Source organism: Sapajus apella, unplaced genomic scaffold (assembly GCF_009761245.1).
Source record: "Sapajus apella isolate SASKATOON/1434 unplaced genomic scaffold, GSC_monkey_1.0 scaffold91, whole genome shotgun sequence".
NCBI classification, from domain to species: domain Eukaryota; kingdom Metazoa; phylum Chordata; class Mammalia; order Primates; family Cebidae; genus Sapajus; species Sapajus apella.
In genome coordinates, this window is record NW_022437031.1 from 5,680,817 (window position 1) to 5,704,941 (window position 24,125).

Below are 24,125 nucleotides of genomic sequence, written 5' to 3' on the forward strand. Positions count from 1 at the left end.
AAGCCACTGATGAAGAAAGTCCTCGAGGGCAAGCAGAGGCTTGTTTAAAGTAGCCTAGGACCTTCCAGTGTCCCAGGACCTGGCCGTTTGCCTGACTAGCTTGGGTCTCTAAAAGAGAAGTGAGGCCAGGGATAGTAAGTTATTCTGGGCCTCGTGGCGACATGTGTCTCTAGAGACCCAAGCCTGGCCTTTTGCCATGGGGTCTCTGGGAGCCTTCTGGCCGCCAGCCCTGGCACTCTGCCTTCTGAGATCTGGGGAGGGGCAGAGGGGGGGGAGGGTCATTGCTTCTTAATGGCTTCCTGCCCAGAAAGCCTCCAGAACTGCCCACTGCTAACTTTCTTTCCTTTGAAAGAAGTGACTTCAGGGAATCCAGGGGGTTCAAGTTTAGTTCCAGGCTAAACTTCTGGGCTTAGAAGGTCCTGAGCATGGGACTGGATAAAGGAGGGAAGCCATCATCTCTTCAGAAGATGTTCAGAAAAGGACATACACCCAGTCTATCTGAGCTCGGAGAGAGCTGTTATGCCCTGAGGCAGGGGGATGGCTGAAATGGCATTTGAGGGCTCAGATTCTCTTTGGGGCAAGACCTGACTTCCTATGGACTCCCAGGAGCAGCAGGGGAGTTCTGAGAGGAACTGTGATTGTCCAGAGTGGAGTTTCTTCGAGACTTGCCCTGTGCCTAACCCCAAACAGATTTGTGACTTAAAGACCTTTAACCCTGCATCTCATTGTATCACGGGGAAAACTGAGACCCAGGAGGAAGGGGCCTCTCCAAGATGCCACGGTGAGTCGAGTCCTCACTTTAGAGTGCTGGAGAATGATCCACTGAGGCAGGGCCAGGGCTCCTGTCTGAGAGGAACTCCTAAGGCTGCAAGCTTTTCTTCTTCCTCGGACTGCACTCACACCTTGCTGCGTTCTGCTGGGTCCGGGGCTGTCCTTCCTTGCCCCTTTTCCTTGGCACCCTTTCCATAGGCCCTGTGTGGTCTGGGCCGTAACGAGAGGTCCCCAAGGAGAGCTGGCGCGTTAGCCAAGAAGCAAGCAGGCCGGCAATGCCAGCATGCAGTTGGCGGGGCTGGCTGGGGAGCCGGCAGGACACCGGGAGCCGGGGAACTGTAATGTTCACGGAATTTCAATTGGCATTGCTGTTCCGTTCCAGCCAACTGGTTAACGGTGCCGAGTTTGAATCAGTGACCCGCCTCCTGGTCCCTCCTCCTTAGCCGGCCTCTCTCCCTCCCTCCCTTCATCCCTCCCTCGGTGGCCCTCCAAGAGGCGGAGGCGCCCGCTGTCCAGGCAGCTGAGCCCCGGCAGCCGAGCTCCGGCAGCCACTGCTCTCCGCCTCTCCCCTCGCGGGGCCGGCTCATGGAGCGCAGGTCCCGGGCTGGCTCTCGCGGAGCTCCGGGTCTCCTCTAGCCTCGTCCCCAGAGAGGGAGGGGCCGGTGCCCGGTACAGTCCTGCGGGCCCTAGCAGCTCCCCACAAACCACCATGCCTCTGCTGGACGTTTTCTGGTCTTGCTTCAGGAAGGTGAAGGTAAGTGACAGCCCAGCTGCAGCCCATCCCGCTGCTCAGGGGGGAAGGAGGCAGATGCGGACCCTTGCGTGCCAGCTGACAGACAGACCAGATGGGCTTCCGAGACTACCTGAGACTCTCGGAGTTAGAAAGGCTTGAGTTCAAGTCTCGCCTTTGTCACTTAACCAGTTCTGTGACCTTCTGTTGCATTCCCATACAAACAAGTCGGCTAGTTGGCTCTTTATCATAAAACTTGCCTCTGTGGCTTCCCAGATCTTGCCACAAACGCAAGATGCTTAACCTCTACTAGCCTCAGTTTCCTCTCAGCTTTAGAATGAAGACCATAGTGACACCAACCTTATGGGTTGATGAAGTTGGTGTTATTGTTTACATAGTAAATGTATGCAAATCCAGGAGATAACGAGTGTAAACTTCCTAGCAGAATGCCTGCTGTTAAGTATGCACACAAGCAATGGTATCTATTGTTATTATTATTAATTTCTATCCACATATAGCAAGGCACCTACTCTGTGCTAGGCACCATGGGAGCTACACAAAGACAAAAAAAGGGCTGGACACAGTGGTTCATGTATGTAATCCCAGCATTTTGGGAGGCTGAGGCAGGACCATCGCTTGAGGCTGGGGGTTCTAGACCAGCTTAGGCAACATAGGGAGACACCCCCATCTCCATTTTTTAAAAGAAGACAAAGAAGGACATGGCTTTTCTTCAAAGAGAATATAAGAAAATTGACAAATATTTACCAGGCACTTACTATATGCCAGACATTGTGCTATATAGTCAGTTTGTCAGTATTTGTTCAGTATCTACTATATCCTGGCCATGGGGGATACATGAGCACAGGAGAACCCACAAGGGTGTGTAAAGCATGATTCCACTCTCAAGAACCAAGAAACAAATATTTATTTAGTATCTACTACATACCAGACCTAGGTACTTTTAATTCATTCATATGGTGGCGATCTTCAGCACAACCCATTGTTTCCCTGCTTTTATAGATAGGGAAAGGACACTATGAACAGTTAAGAGATATTTACAAGGTTGCTCATATGTGACTGGCAGAGCTGGGATCTGAGCTCCTAAGTCCACCCCTTCTTGACACTGTGTGGCTTCCCACAGTTCAACCCAGTAGGAAGACTTTCAAATGACTAGCCTGACTGACTGCAAGACAGGATAAAAGGAATTCTGGGACCTTCAGGAAGGAAAGGTCCATTCCACCGGGAGGGATGTGGAGCAGTTTCACAGGAGGTCACATTTGGGCTGAGCCTGAGGCTTAAAGGAAGAGAAGAGTTTGTCAGTCCAAAAGTGGGGGAAGGGCATTCCAGGCATGCCTGCCAGAGGGAACTTCATGAGCTAGAATTTGGAGGCAGTCAGATGGTAGTGGGCTGGGGGAAGGGCTTCTTTCGTGATGTGGCTCAAATGCAGGGTTAAAGGGGATAGGGGCTGGAGAAGGGGAATCAGGGACTGCTTCCCAAAGGGTTAGGAACTGGTATGTGGATTCATGGTCCTCACCTAGTGGGAGTCCTGAAGGAGATTTTTCAACCATCTGTGGTGGAATGAGAGAAGAGTAGGGATAATGTCATGCAGTTTTCATAAACCTAAATTAATTCAACTCAAAGTACTATTCTTTATTTGGAGACTGTTGTGTCCTTCCTGTGGGGGTGGGGGTTCAAATGATCTTTCTCCTACAAAATATGAGTGAGAAATTTTTTAAATGTCTGCCCTCAGCAAAATTACAAACTTTGCGACATGCTGATTGTTTCCCTATTTATTTATTTAAAAACGTTTTCCTTATCCACGAAATCTGAAAGTCTGGTGACTACTGTTTTGGTAGATAAGGGGCTGATTTCAGTACAATGGGGATATAGTTAAGTGGACGGTTTTAGAAAAGGCTCTCTAGCAGTAGTCGGTAGGGATGGTGTGGAGGGGCCCAAGCGGAGATGCAGAGGCCAGGAAGGAGGTGGCTGCCGTGGAAATGAAGAGGGGTGGGTAAGAGACGATGGAGAGCTGGATGGAATGATAACAATGAGGGAAGGGTAAATTAAAGTGTCTTTGAGATCTGACGCCTGAGAGGCACTTCTGTCCACTACCCTGGTTAATTGTACTAGGTGCTTGGCATGGATTTAAATCTCTTTGCACGCATTACCCCAAGTTCTCACATGCCCAGCAAACATGTTCTAACCTCTGTCAGCTTCTTAGAAACTGTTAGGCTAGGTTAGGCGCGGTGGCTCATGCCTACAATCCTAGTACTTTGGGAAGCCAATTCGAGAGGATTGAGGCCAGGAGTTCCAGACCAGCCTAGTGAGACCCTTTATTAAAAATTTTTAAAAAATAGCTGGGCGTGGTGATGCATGATGCACACCTAGAGCCCCAGCTACTTGGGAGACTAAGGTGGGAGGATTGCTTGAGCCTAGGAGTTCAAGGCTGCAGTGTGCTATATGATTTTATCACTGCACTCCAACAGCCTGGACTACAGAGCAAGATCCTATCAAAAGAAGAAGAAGAAGGAGGAGGAGGAGAAGGAGGAGGAGGAGGAGGGGGAGGAGGCCGCCAGTAGAAGAAGAAGGTCAGGTATAGTAATTATAGGTGTGGTGTCACACCTGTAATCCCAGCATTTTGGGATGCCGAGGCAGGTGGATCACTTGAGTCCAGGAGTTCAAGACCAGCCTGGGCAACATAGTAAGACTCTGTCTCTACAAAAAAAATTTAAAATTAGTCAGGCATGGTGGTGCATACCTGTTGTATCACCTGCTTGTGGGGCTGAGACAAGAGGATGGCTTGAGCCTGGGAGGTCGAGGCTGCAGTGAGCCATGATCACACCACTGCACTCCAGCCTGGCCATCAGACTGAGTCATGTCTCAAAACAAAACAAAACAAAACAAAACTGTGTGCTAGGACAGCCCCAATAGAAAGTTGAGGATCTCTATCCCAGGTCCCAGACATTTGCACACATGCACACATTTGCTCATGTGCATGTCCACAGAGGACATACACGTGCATTTGGGCACACTCAGCCCCACATACATATGCATAGGCACACCATTCAAGTGTGCATACACACTTACACACAGAGATGAACACACATACGCCTGGCACAAACAGGCAAATGCACATGTACACACAGACAGTGCACATTTCTAGCATGATGTAGACTCACACACATATGCACGCATATACAGAGGCAGGCACACAGGCACATCATATACATACCCGCCAGCGCACAAGTATGACGGACACATAGAGACACAGCCAGGCACATCTCCAACAAATCTGTAGACACATAGAAGCATGCACACAGCATGAAGGCCCATGTGTATGCACATGCACACACACAGGTCTGTAGTTGCGCATGTCCTTGGCAGGTGTGAATCAACACACGGCTGGATCTCAGGGCTAAGAGGCCGCCTGCCAGATCCACACACACACTTGGATTGCGTGCTCCCTTTTCCAGTGCTGCTGCTTCAAGGCCCTAGTAAAAAAGGCAGGCTCTCTGGGCTTGGGAGCTCAGTCAAAGGCATGGGCTGCTGTGAACCACCCTCCCTCTCTGAGCTAGGCCCCCTGAGTGTGGGAGACTGAGGGGTCTAAGGGGAGGGGAATGGCCGGGACAGAGTCTGTCAGAGCTGAGGGGCCCTCTCAGGTCATCTTATTCAAACTTCTCATGGTCCTGATAGGGAAACTGAGCCCCCTCCCTCCCACACCATATGGAGCCCTCCATCAACTGAAGAGGTATGAGGAGGGGTGAAGCAGACAAACTTGGGTTTCAATTCCACCCCACACCCACAGGCACAATATTAACTATGTGCCTTTGAGCAATTCCTCTCTGAGCCTCAATTTCCTTGTTTGCAGACTGACACTAATCAGTGCCTGACTCACAGAAATGCCACAAAAATTTGGTGAGGTTTTGTCTTTTTTTTTTTTTTTTTTTTTTTTTTTAAAAAGAGTGTTTTTCTGTTGTTCAGGCTGGAGTGCAGTGGTGCGATCTCGGCTCATGGCAACCTCTACTTCCCGGGTTCAAGTGATTGTCCTGTCTCAGCCTCCCTAGTAGCTGGAATTACAGGCATGCGCCACCGTGCCCAGCTGATTTGTGTATTTTTAGTAGAAACGGGGTTTCACCATGTTGACTAGGCTGGTCTCAAGCTCCTGACCTCCCAAGTGCTGGGATTACAGACATGAACCACCATGCCTGGCAAGGTTGTGTCTATAACTATACTGGAGGCACCACAGCAAAGAATGGGGGTTATTCCATATTTTGAAATTCCGGGGTTAGGGTCTCAGGTCTTGTCTGCTCCTTTTCTACAACTCCTCCTCAGCCCTCTATTTTGACTCTGCCTGGGACTAGGAACAGAAGCAACCCACTTGGGAGATGAAGATTGACACCTCAGAAGCCAGGGATGGTGGGAAGGTGGCAAGAGGCCAGTCCAGGGCTCAGGATTGCTTTGAGCTGCTCTTGTGTTAGGGGCAGCCAAGGGGCAAGACGTTTGAGTGTGAGATGTACCCAGTATAAATAGTTCCATACGTGTCTGCTGTGTCTTCCCCTGGAGGCCAGTCAGGGCCCAGAAGCTACCTATGGCCCCTCGGTACAACCAAACATGCATATGAGTCAATTTCTTACCTGCTCCCCCCCCCACACACACACCCCACACCACACACACACACACAAATACACACAGAACCATTTCTTTGATGTGTCCTTTTGCTCCCTTCCAGCACTTAGCATGGTGTTATGCACATAAGGGGTGACCAGAACATAAATCTTATCTCATGTTACTTGGCTTCAGGTGGACATATCAGGCCCTAGAGGGCACTGGCTTGGGAGGTGGGAAATCTGCCTGGAGCACCATCTCAACCATGATCTCTGGGTGATGTGGAGAGGCTCAATTCTCTCTCCTGTCCCTTAGTTCCCCCTTCTTATAACATAGGTAGATAATCACACAAGATTGAAGATGGAAAGACCCTTGGAGGTAATCTATTCTTCCTTCTCTCTTCCTCTCTCCAAACTACCAGTGAGGAAACTGAGGCCCAGAGAGGGGAGAGATGTGGCCAAGGTCTCAGAGGGTGTCAGGACACAGCAGGATTCCAATTAGATCTGTGTAATATACCGTAATCTCCCTACTTGTTCTGTGGCAAAATCCAAACACAACTTGTCTCTGGTAAAATCTAAAAGCAGTGCTTGGGGGATGTCTCTACACATGTCACACACACACACACACACATGCATACATACACATATGTGTTAACAACCCTGCCGCACCTAACCACAAGGCTTCTATGGGAGTTAAAGAAAATCATGAACAGACAGTCCCTTGTGGACTGAGAAGGCTCATAGAGATGAACTTCCCAGTCATGGGCCAACATGGGACCCCATGCTTTTCCCTGGGCACCGTACTCACATACTTAGGTCATGCACATGAGCATGTATGTGCACAAAGGCTTTCCTGAGCTCACCCAGGCATGCATTCTCAAGCATCCTCTCCTGTGACTGCTCTTACCCAAGTATGCATGAGACTTCCATATGGCTGCTCTTATGCCTGGCTTCCTAGGCACCTGTTCATATGGGTGTGAGCTTTCACACCCCCGTGCAGGCTCGCATTCGTGCACGCACCCATGCATGCATGCGAGGTAAGCATGCATCCTCCTTGCATGTGCTTGCCCACACGCCAGCCCCTCTCTGCCCCCAGGCCCACTCTCAGCTTTCCAGTCTGCCTAGAAAGCAGCCTGGCAGGATGTGGGGTGAATGTGTGACAATGACAGGGTGATTCAGCAGTTTCACTCCCAGCCTCCAGGATGTCTCTACTTTTTCATTCCTTTGCCCTTGTCATCCCAAGTAAGTCCAATTTGCCACATGCAGTGTGTATTTTTTGTGGAAGGGGCAGGGGGAGTGTCGAGAATTCAGGGGCACACATGAATGTATACAAACCCCTGGGGCTGGAAAGGGACCTCGGACACTGCTCGATGCTATCACTACAGCGTCTCCTCTACCACATCTTACCAAAAGAATGGCGAGGCGCTGTTGCAACCCTCCAGTGATGTAGAGCTCACCACTTCCTCAGGTAGTCTCTTTTATCTCAGGTCACTGTCACAGGTCTGTTCATAAGTCGTGTGTGTGTGTGTGTGTGTGTGTGTGTGTCTGTGAATGGAAGTAGTAATGTACATGTGTACATGTGGGACAGTATATACAGCCAGCCACATCTCAATTACTTGTTCCAAAGAAAGAAATTATGACATAAGATTCTCAGGTTATGGAAAAACCACTTAGAAGGGGAAAGGTAAGGGCCTATACCCCATAGAAGGAAGGTTCACTCGCAGGACCCTCTCTGCAGAATTCCACAGCCCACTCAAATAACGTGTCAGCTGGGTGATAGGTACTGGTCCCCTACATGTGTGAAAAATCCAGACTGTGAGTTGTTCCTGACATGGTTAATCATAAGATGCCTAGATGATGGACACATGCTGTGTATCTCTGAGGCACAGGCACATGGGGTAGAGCAAAATAATAGGTTGTGGTAAGGTTATAGGCATGGATGGCGTTCAAGAGAATCATGAGGCAATTTCTGGATAATCTAGGAAGCTTTCTTGGAGGAGTTTCTGGGACCAGAGTAGAAAGCAGCTTAGTGTGAAGACCAGAGTAGAAGGCAGCTTAGTCCAGGAGCACTGGACATAGAGTGAGACTGAGCTGGATATTGCGTCCACCTCTGCCACATCTAGGCTGAATGGTCCTGGGTATGTCACCTCTCCTCAGTGGATAAGACTTAATGACGTTGCCAGCATGATGATATCTGTAAAAGCCTGGTACGTGGTAGGTGCTCCACTGAATCCGAATCTGAAGGAATAATCTTTGGAAGAAAAGGGCAAGGGGTGTCTTCAATGCAGAGTGAGCTTGGAGACAGGTGAGGGAAGAGTCACAGATCCAAGGGACTTGTCCTGAGTGGAGGTGTTGAGGGTGAATGGTAATGGGAGGAGGGGGAAGAGCAAGAGACTTTGAAATTTGTGTGGAGGACTTTGAACAGGTGATCTTGATGCAGTGAAAAGACCGAAACATCTACATGGAGTCAAGCCCTTCCCCTATCTGAGCCACAGCTTGCTAGCTGTGTTGACCATGAGAAAGTCATTTTGCCTTTCTGAGCCTTAGTTTCTGCTCCATAAAATATAGATAATAGTAGTACCCACCTTCCAGGGTTGTTCTGAGGCTTAAATGGGTTAATATGTATAAAGCTCTTAGAAAAGTGGCACATAGTAAGCATTGACCATCTTTATTATTTGTACATTTACAAGGTTCAAATGAAATAATGATGCCAAAGCCTGTTGAGATGTTTATTTCTTGTTATGTTGGACAAAATGTGGGGGGGGCTTCTTAGGCTGAGAATAGCCTTAAGGAATTCATTCCTTCACTAGTTCAACCAAACAGTATTTATTCAGGACCTACTATGTGCCAGACACTGTGATGGGCCTTGAGGAGATACATAATGCTGAGCAAAACTGCTATAGTTCCTTACCTCATGCAGCTTACTGTCTAGTGGATATAAAAGGAGTTTTTCACACTCAACCCCCAAGTGCCCTGTTGGTGGGCATGGTTGATTCAGTCCAGAAAATTTCAGGATATGAAACTGTTCAATGCGTTGTTAACAGTTTTAGTTAATCTAGTACCTGTGATTAGTGATCCCACCTAATCCTCAGGGCGAAGGGAAGTCTGAGTAATTCCTGCAGCAGCAAAGCCTGGAATAATCTTGGACTCAGCCTGGGAATGAGGATGGGAACCCCTCTGCCAAATTTGCCTGATCTAAAGCTCCTAACCCCTGCCCCAACAGCAAAAGTGGTATGATTTATTTGAGTCATGTGAGATTGGATAACATTTGTTCTCGTGGGTGGAAGAGATGGGGATGAGCATTGGGAAGGTGAGATAGGGAGTAGGAGGCAAGGCTTCAACTCTGACTTAGGTCTCTTCGGTTACAGATTCTTACTTTGCCTTTAGGTTCTTTGATGCCAAAAGGTGTACAAGTGGGAGGTCCTGGGGGGTGGAGGATATACCTCCTATGGCTGTGGTGAAAGTTGAGGGAGGCAGAAGTGAGCGGAAGAGGCTGCAGATTGGCAATACCAGCCTTGTTTTTTACCCTGAAAGACTAGAGAAAGTTAGAACTAATACTAATATTTGCACTTGATCTTAGCCAAGAGGTCGAGAAGTGCTACAACTAATATGCCTAGAACACGTGCTGTGTGGTGTATGCTGTTCCAAACCTTCGCATGTATTAACTCATTTCACCATCACCATAATTCTGCAAGGCAAGCTATCATTCTCATCATCTTCATTTTACTGAAACACAGAAGGGTTTGGAAATGTATCCAAGATTTCAAAGCCATTTAGTGGTGAATTTGTGATTTTTAACCCAGGTAATCTAGTTCCAAAGTCCACTATGTTCATGTAATCTGCGCTGCATTTCTCCATCTATAAAATGAGGAGGCTGGATTGCTTTATCTTTGAGAGCCTTTCCAGCTCTGACAGTCTCATTGTATTTCACATATACTTCTACGAACTTCCAGGCCAAATGAAAAAAAAATTCTGCTCCCAAATGTCAGTGATTTCCACTAAAGTCCCTCGGGAGGAGACTGGGGAGCCCAGGCTCAGGGAAAAGAGCCGACATTGGAGCCTGGTCTTCCCAGCAGCCTCCAGGCCCTGAGAACAGCTGGGGGCCTGGGAAGCTCTGGGAGCCAGGGCCTGGCCTGCATTTCCAAGTCACTTGTAACAATAACAAGGAGCAGCAGCTCAGGCAGCTTCTGCTGGGATTTGGGGTCAGAGGTTTTGCAGTGGGTCAGGGAACGGAGCTCCTCAGTTCCATTCCTCTGGCCAACCCTTGAGCTGCTGCTGCTGCTGCTGCTGCCAGGGTGCTTACAAGTCCAGGTCAATTGGCAGTTCCAAGGCTGAGGCTGCCAAGGGGCAGAGGCAAGGGAGTTCTGCACTTGGGGAACGGGAGTTGAGGCCCTGGAAATGGATGCAGGCTGACTTTCCCTGGCCCTTTCCTCTACCTTGAGTTGGTTGCCTTCTGGGAGCTGGAGAGAAGAATGTAGCACGATGATATAATGTAGCTGGAAACAGGACCCTGATCTAATCGCCCAGGTTCTGCCTCTTCTTCTCTTCTCTGAGCCTCAGTGTCCTTACCTACAACATGGGGAGACTATTCTCCACTTCATAATTGATTGCGACGATGACCTTTGTGAAAAGGCCTGCCACACAGTGGGTGCTCAGTAAAAATGAGTTGAACATGAAGACAGCTGATTGATTGCTCTAGGTGACCCTGGGCCCATAGCTTGAACCCTCAGTTTTTTCATCTATAAAATGAGGAAAAATTTTTACCTATCATTCCCTTGATTCCCTGGCTGAGTAGAGCCTAGAACTGGTGACATCCTGTGGAAGTGAAACGACAGTGGAAAACACAGATGCGACTACACTCAGGTTCAGGAAGTGGGTTGTTCAGGCAATTTCCTCATTCCTCCTATACCCGCTCCTGCTCCCACCCCTGGTCAGACTACTTCAGAGTCTGGAAAAGAAGCTCCATCCCACATTGGAATCCTCGTGTCTTTCCCCTTCAGCCCCTTCCTACACTTACCCCTATAGGGCCCCTCTCCCGGAAAGACTCCCAAGTTCTGGACAGGAAGGAGGGTCCCTGTTGGTTGGTGGGAAAGTCAAGTCTTTGGGATATTACATTCCTGAGATTATCCAGAGAACCCCTGGGGGTTGCAGCTGCTGCTGACTCTCCTCCCTGGCCCTACTCCTGGCCTGCTGTGGAGGCGGAGACAGTAGGGCCCAAGGCTGGAGAAAGATTGAGGGAAAGCAGCTCAAAGGCAGAGTCAGGCCTGGAGGAGCCCTGCAGGCCACATGAGGAGTCAGGATGAGGCAGGAGGAAAGGAGATCCTAGCATGACTGGTAGGAAGGAATTAAGGGGAAAAGCACAAAAGGCAGTAGGAATTTTTGCCAAGGGGTGGCTTATGAAACCATCAGCATTCCTGAGGCTACAGGTTGGGGGCCCTTTTCGAGGGTGGATGAGTAGGTATTAGACCACAGTCATCCTGATGGGTAGAGATGGAAAGTCAGCCTTTCCGAGAGGCCTTCTGTGGGGCCCACATACTCCAAGCCAGTGTGGGACAGCCTGCACCTCAGTGGGGAGACAGAGGAGACAAGTGCTCTGCGGCTTCCTCAAAAGGCTGTCCCAAACTCTGAGTTCTACAAAAGCCTTCTAGAATTCATTTCTTCCATTGCTCTTCACAGCTGGGAGTGTTCCTCACCTTCTTCCTTGTGATGGAAGAATAAGAATTGTCAGGCACTTACCTCTCATTAGGTAACAAGTCTGAGGCCCAGCAAGGAATTGGTCAAAGATACAGGGTCAAGCCCAGAATGCCTGTGTCAGCCAGTCCTTCTCGAAACCAGGTCTCCTCTGCCCTTTGCAGGGACAGGATTGTCATCCTCCAGGGATGTAGCACTTCATCCCCAGCAGATATCACATCCCGAACGTGAGCACATGTCTCCAGCTCATTGACACAGGGTTTAAAAGTGGCACTGTGACACCAGTGCTCCAGTTTAGGACCTGGTGGCAGGCTCAATTGAGCCTCAGCCCACATGCCACCCTCTATCTCTACTCAGCTGTCTCTGGACTGTGAGCTGCTCTGAGAAACCAGCCTGTGTCTGATTGACCCCTGTGTCCCGCGACAGTCTGGCTCAATGCAGCCCCTATTCTAGGCCTAGCCTAGAGAAAGTTTGCCAAGTGCATAGAACAGGTGTGCACTCTCAAGCATGTACAAGTGACCAAATCGACTGCACTCACCTTCCAGCTGAGAGACCCCAAGAGAGAGGAGTCAGCTCCAGAGGGTTCAGGAGAACCTGCTTTTCACAGTGGCATGGTCTGTGTTGGCAAAACTCAGGCTAGGCCTGGGGGTGGTGAGAGCCCACTCTGGAAGAAGGGAGGGCCAGGCTGTGAATAGGGCTCTGTGTGGCCCAGCTGAGAGGGCTGGGGGAGGCTGGAATGTGAAGAACGTGCTCTCATGACTGTGGCCCTAGGCCTGGGTCTATGGAACAAGGTTGGCCAGCGGTGGGGGTGGGGGTGTTGGAGGTGGTTAGGGAGGAAAGGGAGAGGTGGAGCAGAGAAACCAGGCGAGGCAAGGACAAAAAGTCTCTCCAGACGTCCCCTCATATAGCAGTACAAGGGCTGATCCTAGAGCCTGCAGGCTGAACAAAGAGTGTGCCGGGGAGAGTGAGCTCCATCCCAGCCACTTGCGGCTGAGGATGGCCCGGTTCTGGACAAAGCTTGTCCATAGCCTTTGCAACTTGTCTCCAAACTACCCCTTTCAGACCTCCCTACTTCTCACCCGGCAACCATCTTTCTGTTTTTATCCTCCTTTGGGCTCTGGCTTTCTCCTTTGCGCTCTTTCAACGTGTTTCCCTTGTCTCTGAAAAAACTCCTCATCTGTCTTTTTTTGCCTGGCTACTGTACCTCCCACTAGACTGAGAGCTCCTCCAGGGCAGGAGACACATCTGCTTTTGTGCATGTTTGCATCTGCAGGTCTACCCCAGTGCCTAGTGGACTGCTTGGAGCAGATGCTCCACAGACCTTTTTGAATCCAACAGGTCTAAGGGGAAATTGATTACAACAGGAAGACTTCCTTCCCATACACCCCCAAATCACTTTTTCCTCTGTTCCTGACCTCAGTTAATAGTACCACCTTCTACCCAGTTGCCAGGCCAGAAACACTGGGGTCATCCTTGACTCCTCTCTTATCCTCCCACATCCTATCATTTACTTTGGGTCTACCATGTAAATCATCCATATATTGGTCCCCTTCTTCCTACAAGGACCGCTGCCCAATGTAGTTTCCCTCTTATTGCCCAGGCTGGAGTGCCATGGCGTGATCTTGGCTCACCACCACCTCTGCCTCCCGGGGTCAAGCGATTCTGCTGCCTTGGCCTCCCGGGTAGCTGAGATTACAGGCATGTGTCACCACTCCTGGCTATTTTTTTTGTATTTTTAGTAGAGACCGGGTTTCTCTATGTTGGTCAGGCTGGTCTTCCACTCCCAACCTCAGGTGATCTGCCTGCCTTGGCCTCTCAAAGTGCTGGGATTACAGCCATGAGCCACTGTGTCCTGCCTCTGGTCCCCTTTTCTCTAGTTTTGCCTAAGGTCCCCATTCCCAATCCATCCTTCAATCAACAGTTAGAGTTACATTCTGAAACATAAATCTGACTACGTTACTCCTGTGTTTAGGCCCCTTCAATGGCTCCCCATGGGGCTCTAGATAAAGTCCCAAGTTCTTAAGATGGCCTACAAGGCCCTTCATGATCTGGCTACTACCTGCTGCTTCAGATTCATTTCTCACTCTCTGTCTGGCACTCTGCTCTCCATCTAAACTGAGGTCCTAAATGTTACAGTTCTGGGCAATTAGGAGATAAACTGATGGGTGGGACAAACAGCAGGCTTTGACACCTCCTCACCCTTTTCTATGCTCTCCCTTCTGCCTGCCAGGCTCTTTCCTCCTGTCTTCTTGATGAACAACTGCTTAGCTTTCAAGACCTGTTCTAAAAGCTACTTCCTTCATGAGGGTCCTTGTGACAATGTACCCTCACTCCCAGCAACGAATTACTCCCTCTGCTCAGTTCCACGAGGCTTTATACTTTCCAATAGCACTCATATTGAATTCTGATGATTTATGCATGTAATTAACTCTCCCTCTGAGCTGTGAATTCCTCAAGGGCAGAGGATATGTCTGATCTATATGAATTCCTGAGTACCTAGCACAGGGCCTAGCCCTGAGGAGGTACCTAGTAAATGAATGAATGAATAAATAAATGAATATATGAACAAATGACCCACTGGATGAAAAGATTGTCACCACTAATCCTGGTCTTCCTCCAGAGTGGCTGTCTTTATAACAGCTGGATTCTTCGCCTCTGGGTTCAGAACCTCCAAGTCAGAGGGATATGTCCTACAACAAGGAAACAAAAAGGGCCTTTACTTTGTAGCAGAACTCTTCAATGCAAAAGTCCATATGCCATCTTCCCTTATAAGTCTTTCAGCTAACAAAATAGCATCAAGATTAAGGTTAAAAGCAGAGTGGCACTCATGGTCCTGATCCAATCCAGGTTATTCTGGACGCCAGGGAGAAAAAAATAGAATGCCATAAAATTGGGAGCCAATTGGCCTCATGCATAGACTTGGTTCTGACATTTACCTTGACCTTTAGCAAATCATTTTACTTCTGGGCCCCATTTGCCTTATGTGTCACTGAAGATCATAAAATCTACCATGCAGGATGGTTGTAATGGCCAAAGAAGGTCGCTCATTTGCAACCTATAAATCCCTAAATTTAAGGCCTAGTTATCTCCTGAACTATCTGTAATTTTGTTAAAACTATGATGGGTTGCGCTGGGGTGGGGGGGTAGGAGATTTAATATGACTAGAACATAGAGTACAGTCTGTCCCAACCATCAATTCATCTCTTAATTTTCCAGAACTGTCATATTTAAGACCTCACAGGGGCCTGCTTTGTCCGTCTCTTCAATTCTCTCACCCTTTCTCATCCTTTCTTCCCCTTTCGTCCACCACTGAGAATTATATTGACTTGCTTAATCATAGTTCCACTTTGTAGCTTTGTAGCAAACTTTCGTATCTGTCGCTCTCTATCGGTCTTGCTTCCGTGGTCATGCCGATCTCATTCTAGAACTTTTTATCTCCTTCACACTAACATCCCTCTAGAGCCCTGCCAGTGAACACTCGGGAGGACCTCCCCCATCCCTCCTCTCTCCTGTGGCCAGTTGTGGCCTACAAGGGCATATCTGACCTTTAGTCACTTTAGGGTGATCTAAGGCTGAACCAAATCTCTTAAAATTAGGAATCATTGTGGCCAAGTGTCTGTACCTGGTGTGGCAATCACTGTGCAGAGTGTAAGAGATAGACACATACTATGGCAACTATTTTTCTGATAACCTCTTGGTTAATTTAGAGGCTGGCTGCGTAAAAGCAGAATAGGCAAGAAAACCCTTCTACCTCTAAGAAGTACCCTTCTTTCCTTCCTTCTTTCTTTTCTCTCCTCCTTAGCTATTGAATGAATGTCTCTACTACTGCCATTTTAGCCCAAGCCACTGACACTGCTTTCCTGAACTGCTGCAAAAGCCTCCTAATAGATCTCCCCACTTCCACCCCGGCTCTACAATCCACTTTCTACCCAGGAGCCAGAGTGACCTTTTGAAGGTAGAAACCAGATCTTGTCATTCTCCAGCTCTACATCTGCCAATGGCTACCTACTGTAATTTGAATCAAAGCCCAAATCCTCACCCTGGCCTTCAAAGCCTCTCATAATTTGGCCTTCCCGTCTCTCTTCACCCTCTGTCTGAAATGCTCTTCAGTCAGCTCTTCACACCGCTGACAACTTCTTGTCATCTGTGTCTCTGCTCAAAGTTCAGCTCCTTAGAGAGACCCCTCCGGCCACCTCCCTATTCCCCCTACTCGATCACTCTCTACCTTCATCCTGTCTTTAAAAATTTCTCCTTCTTGATTCTTAGTGATGCCTGAAATTTCCTTATTTCTTTGTTTACTGATTTATCGTTTGTCCCTTCCCACTAGGAGTTCAGCTGCATGAGAATCTCATCTGTCTAGGCCACTGCTATATCCTTAGCATCTAGCATACTGCTCTGCAGGGCATTGATAGTGTATAAATATCTGTTGGATGTATGAATTTACAGACTGCTTAATCATTTTAAAAAGTGCCTTCATGTACGTTAATTTGTCACAAAGCCTGTGAAGCCAGGATTATTGCTCTCCTAGTCTTATAAATGCAGACGCTGAGGCTCAAGAGGTTATGAGTGATGTTCAGTGCCATGTAATCAGTAAGCAGGGGAAAGTGGCCCTGAACTCGGGCTCTCCAATTCTAAAAATTGCTCTTGCCACCAACACACCCTGCTTCTAGCCTCGTTGATGCTATATATCAAAGATGGTATGTGCCAAGCAAATGTTGACATATTCTTTGATAATCTCTCTTATCAGGCCTTGAAACAGTACTGTGAGCTGTGGCAGACTGTCTCCAACTCCCTGACTTGGGGGCACTCTCCATTCAGGGAGAGTGAAGTGAGCCAGCAGGATCAGCCATGGCGTAGCAGAAAGTACAGTTTTATGGAGTGGGCTGCCAGGAGTCTGGGTCTGGGCTCCACTTTGGTCCTTACTTTATTTTCCTTTTCTTTGCAGCTCCATGTGTCTTTCTGTAAATTGGGTAGATGAAATTTGCTAACTTTAAGATCGCTTTCAGTTCGGATATTGCATCTCTGCACTGCCTTGACTTCTTCTTTGTTTCTTTCACAGTGCTTCCCATTGCTGCAAGTGAAGAAGAATGCTGGTAAGTACACGAGGTGGGCATTGCAAGTGGCATACAAAGAGACTGAGCTTCTCAGTGGTTCTCATGTGACAGCTGATCAGGTCCCTCGGCAGCAGAGCCAAAGGCTGAGATGCAAAAGGCAGAGACATCCTCTCTGTCTCCCTCCACTGGACATCTACTGTCTTACTTGGGCCCAGCTTTTTGGCTCACGTGCAGAGCCTCTTTATTTCTCAGCTGGAAGTTTTGCTCTTGCCGGAGAGCCAGAGGAGGACTTCCCTCCAGAGCTTTCAGCAAGTGGCAGCCACCCATATACAACTCTTGTTCTCAAATGCCCTCTTTCCACTGGGAAGTGTATTTAGGGGTGGGAGATACATCAGGAGGGAAAACAGGTAAGTGGAGGATAAAGGAAGGAGACTTGGCATTTGGGGTTCACTGTCTATCATATTCCCAGCACTTGCTTTATCTAGAAGGTTTCCAAGAGGAGGTAGGCTTCAGAGTTCATTAGACTGAGGGGAAATGTGTAGCCTTTCCCTTTTGCTCTCTCACAAGTTTCTTTGAGCCCAGCTTTCTATGTACTTGCTGCCTCTGGTGTCCTACTTGGGTGTGGATAAGTGGATGGCATTCTGGGAGCAACTACCTTCCACTGAGGACACAGTTGTCTAGAGAGGGATAACAGCTTTGTGGAGGAAGAGAAAGAAGGCTACTGGTCAGGGAAGAGTTTGGTGCCAGTGCCTGAACTCCCGGTATCAGCTGGGCTTTGCTGAGGTCATCAAGGCCATCCTCCTGGCTCCAGCCCAACTTCAGCCATTCCCATTGGCTCCAATTTTTCATCAGGATGAGCTCATGACTTGAATGAACATAGCCCCTAGGTGACAGTTAGGGATGGGGTTGCCAAAACGGAAAGGCATCAATTAACAAGTGGCATGCTAAGGGCCTGTGAGAGGCATCCTGGAAAGACATTGGAAGAGAAAACCAGAACCCTTACTAATAAGGACCTTCCAAAGTAGTTGGAGCTGGTTTGGGCAAATCATACCAGGATGCAGAGAGGGGATTCTAGTGACTTCCCAAGGACTTTTCCATCTTACGACTCTGAGTTTCTGGATGGTGGCTGCTACAAAGCAAAAACGGACGGGCTAAGGGGTTTATTTGCATTGCCATGACAGCAGATAAGCGAAGATTTATTTTGAAGCAGGAACACTGCTTTGATCAGCATGCAGCATACATCTGCTTCTCTACTTCCCCACCCTGCCTTTCCCCTCTCATCATCATTCCACGGCTTCTTGCTGGGCAGTTTCTGCTTTGCAACAGAAACTTCTGGGGGCACAAGGTCTGTGCACTGCCCATGCTAAGGGAAGGACACACTTCTCCATTTCAGAGACACCAGCTGCAAAGGCTAAAAAGAAACCCCTCAGGCCCTGAAATAGTGACTCCCGCCCCAGACGAATGCACTCACAGCTGCCAAGTTACCTCTTTAGAATATCTGTGCCAGGCAGAGCTGCCAGCATTGAGGTCTGGGAGGGTGGGCACCAAGTGGCTGAGTGGTCTGTGGCTTCCAGAGGAGACAGGAGTATCCTTTGGGGGGTGGGGTCAGGCAGAGGAGGTTGCCACCTACAAAGCTGAGATGGGACTGGTCTTTCTGCTATTTCTTAGGTTAAAGTTTGAAAATGTCTATTTAAAGGCAAATGGGAACACATTGTCTCAGGCAGATTCAAAAACAATCTGGCATAAATTATGAGTTTATGTGGATGTGGAAATGGTAGCAGCAAGGCACTGGAAATCAAGGCGCATGGATTTTAGCCCAAATTTCATCATAGATTCACTGTGTCAGCCCAGGCAAGCAGCTTCCTCTGTCTGGACTGGTGTCCACATCTGCAAAATGAAGCTTATTGCATGGGACTCTTATATGGATTACAATACATGCAGTACAAATGTCAAAGTGCTGAACAAATGTGATTGATTATTTCTGAAATTTAGGTCAGGGAGTGAGCAGAACTTTTCATCTGTTTTGTTATGCATGATTTGAGAAATAGGTAATACCTTCACAGGTTTCAAAATTCAAGAAGTACAAAAATCCAAAGTCTCTTCTCACCCCAAGTCCCCAACCACTCAGCAGTCCTCTTAGAGGTGATCAATGTTAGCAACTTCTTGGCCCTCAGTGAATTTATAAGGTCTGAAGCAAGTGAGCTGTGCTAGATGGGACTGCGGTAGGGACTGGCACTGCCTGACTGACCTGGGGGTGGGGCTGAGGGGAGCTGCAGACAGGGCCGTGAAGCAGGAATCTCGAGACAGGAAATACGGGGTGGTAGAATCGACATTCTTTTGGGACCCGGTCTTGACTGTGCCACTCATGGTGGAATGATACCAAGTAAGAGCCTTCCAGTCTCTGAACCTCAGTGATCTCATCTGTACATTGAACCTGTCACATTCTCCTATGCCATTTCTCCCAAGTGCCACCAGAGCAGAACAGAAGAGGTAGAGAAGAGGACCAGCAGGGGACATTTTAGTGACAAAAATGTCAAGATACTGACAAGGCTGACAGTTGCATATAATTTCCCTCCTTCCTTCCCTCCCTCCTTCCTTCCCTTCTTTCTTTCTTTCTTTCCTTCCTTCCTTCCTTCCTTTCTTTCTTTCTTTCTGTCTTTCTTTCTTTCTCTCTCTTTCTTTCTCTTTCTCTTTCTCTCTTTCTTTCTCTCTTTTTCTTTCTCTTTCTTTCTTTCTCTCTTCTTTCTTTCTCTTTCTTTCTTTCCTTCTTTCTTTCTTTTTTTCTCTCTCTCTTCCCCTCCCCTCCCCTCCTCTTTCCTTCCTCCCCTCCATCTTTTTTATCTTTGAGACAGGGTCTCTGTCACTCAGGCTGAAGCACAGTGGTGCAACATAACTCACTGCAGCCTCAATCTCCTGGGTTTAAGGGATCCTCCCACTTCAGCCTCCTCAGAAGCCGGGACTACAGGTGTGCATCACCATACCCAGCTCATCTTCTTTCTATTAGGATGAATCAAGTAAAGATTTATCTGACACACCATTGCTTTGGTTTTAGTGGTCCCACTGACAGAGGAAACCTTGGAAGGGCTGTCATAGGATTGCTTGGTACCACCTTATAGGAGAGCATTAAGAATGTCCAACTGGCTTCAACACATGCAGTGCTGCCCAAGCCCAAGACTATGACCTGAATTACTTTTGAAGTCCCTGCTATCACAGTCCAAGAAGCCACTAGCACAGTGTTTTCCAAACGTCACTTATTTGTGAATCAGCTTCAGAATTTTTGCCATCACATCAACCATGCCATTAAATACTTAGTATTTTTCTTTCAATCAACCCTATTTTAAATAATAACCTCACCCTGAGCCGTAATATCTATGAAATTAGGTTTGAGGCACTAGTTACATTTTTCCTAACATGTAGTAAATTAAATACATGTCTATCATGATGCAAATGCCAATGTACCGCCCCAAATCATCCTATGCCAATATGTTTCAAACACAGAGAAACACAGAGCTAGCAGTAGTAAAACCAGCAGCTCAGGAGGAGGATCAGGCCTTAGAGACTCACTCCGAGATGTGCTACATGCTCTTAGGCTCCCAGCATCACTTCATGTTTCTTCCAGGCCCTCATATCCTGTTGCTTGAGCACTAATTGCTCCTAAGATGATAAGGAATCCTCTTCCTCCAAATAAAACCCACAATTCAAAACTGCTTCTTAAGTACTGAAGTGAGAATACTTGATTGGGGCCAGAAGCTCTAGTTCCTCTAGTTCCAGTTTGGGCTGTGACCTTTGCCAGCTGTGTGTCCTTGGGCCTGTCCCTTTCCCTCTCTGGGCCTTAGTGTCTCTAACTATAAAATGAATACCTTGCTCTACATGACCTCTAAGGTATCTTGCTGCTCTGAAATTCAATGACTCCTTGACTTACAAACCCCACACTCAGTGGAGTCCATTAGCTCGCTTCCCAGCAGCCTGCAGAGGTGAGGAGGCTGCTGACCTTCTCTCCCACCGCCTTTGCACCAAATCTTCCCCGAGGTCCGCTGCTCCCAGTGCACAAAGCTCCTTTTGTTGCCTGGAGCCATTCAGGACTTCACTTCAGGCTCCTGCTGAAATGGCCGAGGTGGCCTGGGGGGTAATAGTTTGCCTGTAACAAGAGCCCCTGCTCGCAACCCAGCTGGCTCCAGTCTGGCTGCAGGCTTGGCCTCAGCATCAGACTCATCCATCAGCTGCCCTAGACCCCTCCCCCGAGCTCTGAGGGGGTGGGTAGACAGATTCGAAAGGTAGAAAATAGAAGCACATACATTTATTTAACATGCTATTTGCTGTCTGTCACCTCCAAGGCTCAGAAGGGCAGTAGACAAAAATACTAAGCATATGAAAGTCATCATCATAATAATAATTCAGTCCACATCCTTTCTTTTGAAAATGACCAAATCATTCTTATAACTAAGTCTCGACAGATCTGGTCATTTAACATTTGTTATTTTACAAAGAACATTCACAGGGCATGGCTTATCTAACTTTGACAGATATTTTACCCAGCAACTTGGAATAGTATAAAGATCTACTTAGTTAAGGGGCATCTGGAATTTATTATCATTTGAGACAGGAAATCTTTTAACCATGATCTATAGTGAATTCAGTCAAGGTAAAAATGCTCGGCTGTGACTTGAGAGACCTAGGGTCTAGTCTCATCTCCATCATTAACTCCTTCTGCGACCTTGAGTTAGTCACCTCTGCTGCCTGGACCTCAGTTTCCTTGTCTGTTAAAATGAGAAGGTTGAACTACAAGTTCTCAAGGTTCTCTGCACTTTGATTTCGCGCCCTGTAGCCCCCTCTCCTCCAGAAGTCAGGCTAAAAGGAAGGCGAGGTAGGGGTAGGGTCAGTGGAAAGGGCAATTTCAAGATGTTCTTTGGCATGGGGGAGGGGTTTCCAGGTCTGTGGAGGAGTGTAAGGACTTCCTTTGGGGCCCAAGGGGCTGGGAAGCCCAGGTTCTCAGTTGCTGTTTTCAGGAGTGCAAGGCAGAGTTAGGTCTAGGTTTAGAGAGGTAGGTCAGGTGTATGTCTCGAGGCATAGGCTAGATGGCCATTTTCACAGTGTAGGCCACTCCAAATCAGGGGCTGGAGAGAGCATGGGAACTTCAGGTGGAGATACAGGTCTGAAAAGGGCCTGGGAATTGCTATTGGACACTTCCACCAGAAGGTCCTGTGGATCCTTCAAGTTCAACACTAAAGACCATAATTCTTTTTTTTTTAATTTATTTTTTTATTGCATATTAGGTTTTGGGGTACATGTGAAGAACATGCAAGATTGTTGCATAGGTACACACATGGCAGTGTGATTTGCTGCCTTCCTCCCCATCACCTATATCTGGCATTTCTCCCCATGCTATCTCTCCCCAACTCCCCACCCCCCACTGTGCCGCCCCTATTTCCCCCCAACAAACCCCAGTGTGTAGTGCTCCCCTCCCTGTGTCCATGTGTTCTAATTGTTCAACACCCACCTATGAGTGAGAACCTGCGGTGTTTGATTTTCAGCTCTTGTGTCAGTTTGCTGAGAATGACGGCTTCCAGGTTCATCCATGTCCCTACAAAGGACACGAACTCATCGTTTTTGATGGCTGCATAATATTCCATGGTGTATATGTGCCACATTTTCCCTGTCCAGTCTATCATCGATGGGTATTTGGGTTGGTTCCAGGTCTTTGCTATTGTAAACAGTGCTGCAATGAACATTCGTGTGTATATGTCCTTATAGTAGAACGATTTATAATCCTTTGGATATATACCCAGTAATGGGATTGCTGGGTCAAATGGAATTTCTATTTCTAGGTTCTTGAGGAATCGCCACACTGTCTTCCACAATGGTTGAACTAATTTACACTCCCACCAGCAGTATAAAAGTGTTCCTATTTCTCCACATCCTCTCCAGCATCTGTTGTCTCCAGGTTTTTTAATGATCGCCATTCTAACTGGCGTGAGATGGTATCTCAATGTAGTTTTGATTTACAAGACCATAATTCTTTATTATTCCTCTGAAAACCTCCTCTTTCTCCAGAATCCACTTTCTTGGTTAAAGCAACCCCATGCACTGATTCACTCGAGCAAGAATCACAGGCATTCCCTGAACTTTACCTTTCTAATTTGTTGCCATTTAGTTGTGTGCATGGGACCTCTTTATAAGGCTTCCTAAATCTACCCCTTTTTTGTCACTTTCTTCAATTTTCCCTCCGTCTGGACCCTAGCAGCTCTGGACTTGATGCTTGCAGCCACTTCCTAACTGGTCTTCCTGCCACCATGGTCACCCTTCCAGAAAAATTCAGGCATCCTCAAAAATCTCTGGTTGTTTCCTACCTTTGGTCAAAGTTCAACTTCTTTGCTCTGGCATTCAAGGTCTTTCAAGCTTAGACAGCCTATCCTTCTTGCTTCCTCTCCCATCTCATTCCTATATTTCTGAGCCACATGGGACAATTCACTATTTCTTAGACAGACAGTGAATTCTCATATTGGACTCTCCACTGAGTGTGTTTTTGCCAGCCCCCTTCTTGGCCTGTCAAGCGACCTCCTGGCCTCCTTTCCCATCTTGTCCATAGCTATTACATTATAAAACATAACACTCTTCTGCACTGGCCTCTTTTCTTTCCTGTCTCTTCCATAGACCACGAGCTCTTGGTGAACAATGGCTACATCTGACTGACCCCTGGATTCCCAGAACTAAGCATAAGGCCTCACATAAACAATGAGTCTGCCAAGGACTGGCTTTTATTTTTGATCATAGCAAAAGAACTTCTGGTAATTGGGCTGGTGACTTCTTCCTTTCAGCGGATTTTCTTCCCTATCATTTCAGCTCTGCACTAGCTATTACAGATCAACATAGAGTCCCACTGGCTCCAGATGACAAAACCTCTTGAGACAGGGCCTTGAGGGTCCAGTGGCTCCAGCCAATGGTGCAGATCCATGTAAAACACATTTTCGTCAAACTCTTGAAACTTGAAGGTCGCCCCACATCTCAAGGCAGGAAGGGCACTTAAGGACTATATTAACCCATGCTTTTGAAACTGAGTACTGAGGAGCACTAATGTCCCCAGAGATTCCAGAGGGGACATTAGAGGAAGACAGAGTTATGGGATATCTCATTCCTGCTTCATTCAACCAAATCTATTTGACTTTTTGAAGATCATTTGGAGACTATAGTTGGCTGCATTAAAGTAAATGTTGGCAATCGTAGCTCGAGTCTGGTGTTCAATATTCCCTCTTTTACCTTTCCTGCTACATGCCCAAC

The 24,125-nt window shown here is 47.7% G+C and overlaps 1 protein-coding gene across 1 annotated transcript in view; it reads left to right on the forward strand.

Moving 5' to 3' along the window:
* The first annotated feature begins 1,258 nt into the window (after positions 1–1,258).
* STARD8 (StAR related lipid transfer domain containing 8) overlaps positions 1,259–24,125 on the forward strand; it is a 76,712-nt gene continuing 53,845 nt past the window's right edge. Inside the window, 2 exon segments of the mRNA XM_032255834.1 lie at positions 1,259–1,525; positions 16,856–16,889. Coding sequence (XP_032111725.1) covers positions 1,481–1,525; positions 16,856–16,889 — 79 coding nt within the window. The 5' untranslated portion in view covers positions 1,259–1,480.